At 40.0% G+C, this 5,898-nt stretch overlaps 1 protein-coding gene across 1 annotated transcript; it reads right to left on the reverse strand.

Annotated features, from left to right (window-relative positions):
- Nucleotides 1-336: 336 nt before the first annotated feature.
- Nucleotides 337-2,471, reverse strand: LOC114688798 (nucleolar complex protein 2 homolog). Its single transcript, XM_028863309.2, has one exon. The coding sequence runs from the start codon at nt 2,454-2,456 to the stop codon at nt 666-668; it is 1,791 nt and encodes a 596-aa protein (XP_028719142.1). The 5' UTR covers nt 2,457-2,471; the 3' UTR covers nt 337-665.
- Between the last annotated feature and the right edge of the window lie 3,427 nt (nt 2,472-5,898).

Genomic DNA, 5,898 nt, shown 5'->3' on the forward strand with positions numbered 1-5,898 from the left:
ATATGATGTACGAAAAATTCTCATGTAGGAATTTTTCAAAATTAAATGTATTAATTTTCCATTGCAAAATATTAACACAAAAATCAGCCAAAAAAGGGGGATATAAAATTTTGCCAAAGTAATTTTCTGAGTTTATTTAACCTTCATTCTGTTTATGTGATATATCATGTTTAGCAGTTTTCATATGCTGACCCACCCTAGCATCCCTGAAATAAAATCACCTTGATCCTTGCAAAAGGATTCATGATAATAGCTGTTTAAATGTATGATAAATCTCTGCAATAAATCTAAGGAGTTGTGGCTTTTTTCTTTTTTTTTTTTCTTTTTTTTAAAATAATTTTAAAAGGAAAGCATGTGGCTTAAGAGGAAAGTAATGAATTTACAAAAAACGTTCTAGGGGTAACCGCAGAGGTCTGCAGACAAACCAAAGACAGACATAGTGGAGAGGCTGTGGAGCCACCAGCCCCGCTCTGAACTGGGACTACTCTGTAGGTCAGGGTTAGCCTCCTGCTGGGGCAACAGAAGGATATGCAGAACCAGTTCCCTTTCAGGGCAAAATGGCTCTTAGTACACTTGTTCTGTTGTGCTGTAACAATAAAGCCCTGTCTACTGCCCTCTTGCCGCACGTTGTTGGCCTTGAGCCTCCAAGACCTGTAAGGAGACCCTCAGTCCTCTTCTGAGAGCTGAAGATCCTCCAGCTCATCCTGTGGCCCCTGAGCCAGCTGCCACAGTTCACTTGGGTCCACCCCTGTGTCTGGGTCTTCATCCTCTGAATTGCTGGCATCCTCTTCTTCATTATCTTCCTCCTGGTCTTCCTCTTTCACTCCTTGGTGAGCTTCCAGGAGCCCAGGTATTCCTCTCTGGGAGAAGTCTGTGCTGTCCTCTCCCTCAGAACTGTCCAACTCAAATAGGTCTTTTAATTCCTTTCTGTCTTCATTCTTCCTGTCTTCTTCCACTTTCCGCCTTTTGATCTCAGGGAAGTTCAGGTCTTCTAGCCGTTCTTTGCCACTGATCTCCAGCTGGATCTCACGGTCCCTCAGCTTCCTCCAGTGGCTGTAGTACCTGGTGAGAGGGGTCCCCTCTTCTCGGACCTGCTTCTCCCAAGCATCCACTGCCACTTGGTCAGAAACGCTGAAGGTCACTCTCTGGCGAAGGCTCTGGATATGTTCTGCGTTCTCCTGCACCTTCTCCAGTAGCTGGCGCACCTGCCGGCAGTAGTTAGCTACTTTGCACTCCCGGAGAAAAGATTTCAGCTGTAGGACAGTGGGCAGCACCAACTCTGGGAAGGCAATGCAATGGGCCTGGCTGTGCAAGTATTCCAGGATAAGGTCATACAGCTGCTCCAAAAGGCCATCCCGGTATGCCTTTTCCTGCAGGTTGGTACTGGACAGTTTCAAGATCACAGAGAAGTTGATGGGTCTGGAGCTCATGCGGCCTGGACGCCTATTGAAGTCCACCTGTTGGAAAATCTCGAGAATGAAGGGCAGAACAGGAATGAAGGTGCTGATGGTCTGGGACAGCAGCGTCAGGGCACGCACACAATGCATGCGCAATGGATAAAAGCGGGCAGTGGGCAACAACTTGATGCAGCCGATGGTGATCTGTGAGAGAGGGTAGAGCAGGGGCTGTAGAACCTCACTGGAACCAAGTGTCCTCAGGACTCGGCACCACAAGTAGAGGCAGTGCACATACTGCCAGTTGTACACAGACTGGTACGTCTCCTTCTTGCCTGTGGTCATGGCATTACGCAGGTGGACTGCAAGCTGGCGGATGTAGAGGAAGGCATGTTGATAGGAGATGCTGAGGTCCAAGGCAAGTAGTTCAGTCAGTGTCCGCTGCATGAAGCTTATGAGGGGTAGGGTACTTGGAGAGGTGAACTTGCAGTTTCTCACATACATGATGTACATTTGCTTCAGGATGGGACCAAGGAAGGATTCCTTCGTGTGCCGACAGACTCTAATGAGTACCAAGAAGGCCAAGACCCTCAGAGATTCTTCACCCGTGCTCCACAGAACCACCATCCTATTGAGTAACATTCGGCACTGCTTAGGGAAAGTCAGGTAGTAAGGAACCAAGCTGCTGACATGCTTCAGGACAGCTGCAGATACTGTGGCTTCAGCCAGACAGGTTACCAGCTGTACAACTGCACTCAGGTATGTCTTCACATCCACACGGAGCTTCCCCCAGAGTGGGCTACTAGATGGCAGCAGCATCCTGCTGCTATCCTTTAGTGCCTTTCCAAACAGCAGCTTCTGAAGGCAACCAAAGAGATCTCTAATGCAGAAAGTAACCAGAGCATTGAACACAGCACTATATGTGACTTGGAACCTGCAAATCTCAGCAGCTTCTTGGTCTCCTTGGGTGGTGGCTACAGATGCTCGGAATGCCTGCACAACTTCAAGGAACAGCTTGGGAGTAAGGTGGTGCATGGCCCCCTGTTTCCATCTCTCCATCATGGCAAGGGTAACTTGTACAGGCTCATTCTTCTTCCTTTGTAATCCTCTGGGGAATGTGTCACTGTCCTCTCCTTTTCTTTATTTGTACACCTTAGAAATTAGATTTTTTTGCAGTTGAGTTCTGTGTGTTCCTTACATATTTTAGATATTAACCTCTTATCAGAATATACAGTTGTAAAATAAATTCTTTTTCCACAGTGATTTTTCTTACATTTGTGGATTATCTTCATTGTTATGCAGAAGTATTTCAGTTTGATATGACTTCAAATCATAGTGTTGATCTGCTTTTGGTCATATCCAAAATACTTATACCAGTAGAATTCCTGTGCTTTCTTTTAGAAGATTCAAATTTCCAAGTCTTACATTGGGATCTTTATGTTCCATTATTTGAATTGAAACTTACAAAGTTATATTTTTTAATTTTCATGAATTGGCTTCTCATAATACAGATATAGTAGTACATAAAATTTTCAACAAAAGTAAATAATATGTTTACTCAGAAAGATAATCATAAGTTTGTTATTGATGCCAAACCTACTAGTATTACACATGATTGACCATTGTTTTCCCTGAAATCATTATGTATTGTTTTAAATAATTGCATATATTACTATCATTTACAGTGATTTTTATCTACCCATACAGAAATGTCCAGATGAAATTGTTACTATCTATTCAGAGTGGCTCTTGTGCCCTGGGAGCAGGGGGTAAGGAGACTCAGAAGCAATGACACAGACTCCAGAAGAAGGCAAGCAAGCTTGTTCATTCAAGGAAATGGTGGGGAGCTTTATAGGGCAGGAGCAGCTTCCTCACAAAACTGGTTGACTCTCCTACACCATTTGCTGAACTGGTACTTGCTGATAGGCTCTGGGTCAACCTCAGTCAAAGTTGGCCACAAAGTAATTTTTAGGTTCCCTCTGTGGAAATGCCTTGTCATCTCAAGGGTTCACACAGTGTATGATCCGGCTTATCTGCAACATGCAGCAGTTTTACCTGCCTCATCAAATTGTTTTTAACATACATCTTTCAAATTCTATAATGACGCTATATTTTAAGAAAGTCAAATAAGATGTTATTCAGTTTCTTATGTACCCTTCAGTTACAATTAATTTTGAAATAAGTGATAAAAATACTAAATATTAGTCTGGGGTCATTTTTATTTGAAGCTTCTTCATAGACTTGTGAATGCTTTAATTTTTTGCTGTAATTTTCTTGTATTATATCAGAATGCCAGGGTGTTTCTTTTAAATAAAATATTTCTTAAAAGATTGGGAAATAGCTTAGTCACTATATTACTTGATTCACATTAGGATCTGAGTTTAAAGCTTAGGACACAGGTTAAGAAGAAAAGGACATGCATGGTTTCACACACTTGTCATTCTCAGGAGTTCCTATCTCCAGAAACATGGATATATGGTTTATGAAGAGTGACATACAAATTTGTCCTCTTGTTTCCACAGAAACACACACACAAACACACAAATAAATAAATGAAACACAAAAAAAATACTTTTAAAACTTTTTTGAATATCTTCAGTCCTTCAATAATGTGTTTATAAACTCCATAAAAATGTTTAATATTAGGCAATTATTTACACCAAGTATTCTGATAGATCCACTTTCATTTTCTATCAAAAATGCAACTTATTCTTTATTTTAAGATATGAATTTTCTACATATCTGAATTAAGTTTTACTGTTGTAATGCCATGTACCAATCTTATTGTGCATTTTAGTGTCTAATAGCATAGTGGTATATATATGTGTATATATATATATATATATATATATATAATGTGTATGTGTATATGTGTATATATATTATTTGTATATATATGTGCATATGTATATATATATATTATATGTATATGAATGTTTGTCTATTTAAGGGCATACTTGTAAAAATTGCCTAAGCCGGTTGGTGGTGGCGCACGCCTTTAATCCCAGCACTCGGGAGGCAGAGGCAGGAGTATCTCTGTGAGTTCGAGGCCAGCCTGGGCTACCAAGTGAGTTCCAAGAAAGGTGCAACAGAGAAACCCTGTCTCGAAAAACAAAAAAAAAATATTGCCTATAATTTATATTATTTCAAAAAATGCCACCGGGTGGTGGTGGCGCACGCCTTTAATCCCAGCACTCGGGAGGCAGAGACAGGCGGATCTCTGTGAGTTCAAGGCCAGCCTGGGCTACCAAGTGAGTTCCAGGAAAGGCGCAAAGCTACACAAGAGAAACCCTGTCTCGAAAAACCAAAAAAAAAAAAAAAATGCCAACCCTACCAGCACAATTACATAGAATATGTTTTAAGAATTCTCAGGCTAGCAAAATGGCTTATCTAGTGGGATGCCAGGCCAGTCTCCAAGTCTGATTACCTGAGATTAGTTCCTAGAATTATGATGGAAAAGAACAAACTCTGAAAATCATCCTCTGACCTCCACACATCTGCTTTGGTATGCCTCCACAAAGTAATTAATTAATCAATAGCACTTTTCCTTATGCACACATACACACACATACACAAACACACACACAGCCAGTTTGTGAAAAATAATGATTTCACTGGTAATTTAATTTATTTCAAATATAAGGCATTTCATTACTAGAACATTTAAGATCACCTATTTCACATCTTAGTTGTTCCAATTAGAATTTATAATCCTCAAGAAGAATAATAGTTGCATAACTCTACAGACCTCAACAGTACTAAAGCAGTTGGTCAACAGATACCTACTCTGTTTATCAATTTATTTTAATAATTCATTTATTACAATATGAAAATAAGGATAGATTTTAGGAAAATTCAGAAATTTCTATCAAATTATAAAAGTTACTACTTGAAGCAAGGCATTTTATACAAAATACCGTCTTATTAAATAAGAAACACAGCACCAATGCAAAGAAGAAAGCCAAGAGATCAGAGCTAAGAGCCTTACCTGCCTGCTGCAGCTAAACTCTTTAGCCAAGAGGCCTCTCCGAAAGAGAGATACTTCCTGTGTGTTTGTCTTTATATACTCTTTCTGTTCTGCCTTCTCATTGGTTGTAAACCCAAACACATGACTGCCTCATCACTGCCTGTCTGTAGAGACTTCCAGGTCTTCGATGGTTGGTATTGAGATTAAAGGCGTGTGTCTCCAATGCTGGCTATATCCTTGAACACAAAGATCTACCTAGCTCTGCCTACCAAGTGCTGGGATTAAAGATGTGCACTATCAATGCCCAGCTTTTGCTATGGCTCTAATAGCTCTGACCCCTGGGAAACTTTATTTATTAACATATGATTAAAATCACATTTCAGTACAAGTAAAATGCCACCATATTTCCCCTGTTCTATTTTAATAAAAAGAAAAAAGGAAAATAGCATAAGAAAAACTATATACAAAAGTACAATAACTATATACAATATATACAAGTAATGAATACCTAAACAATGTCTAGTCCATTTGTATTTG

The sequence above is a fragment of the Peromyscus leucopus genome, chromosome X (assembly GCF_004664715.2).
Source record: "Peromyscus leucopus breed LL Stock chromosome X, UCI_PerLeu_2.1, whole genome shotgun sequence".
Classification (NCBI taxonomy): domain Eukaryota; kingdom Metazoa; phylum Chordata; class Mammalia; order Rodentia; family Cricetidae; genus Peromyscus; species Peromyscus leucopus.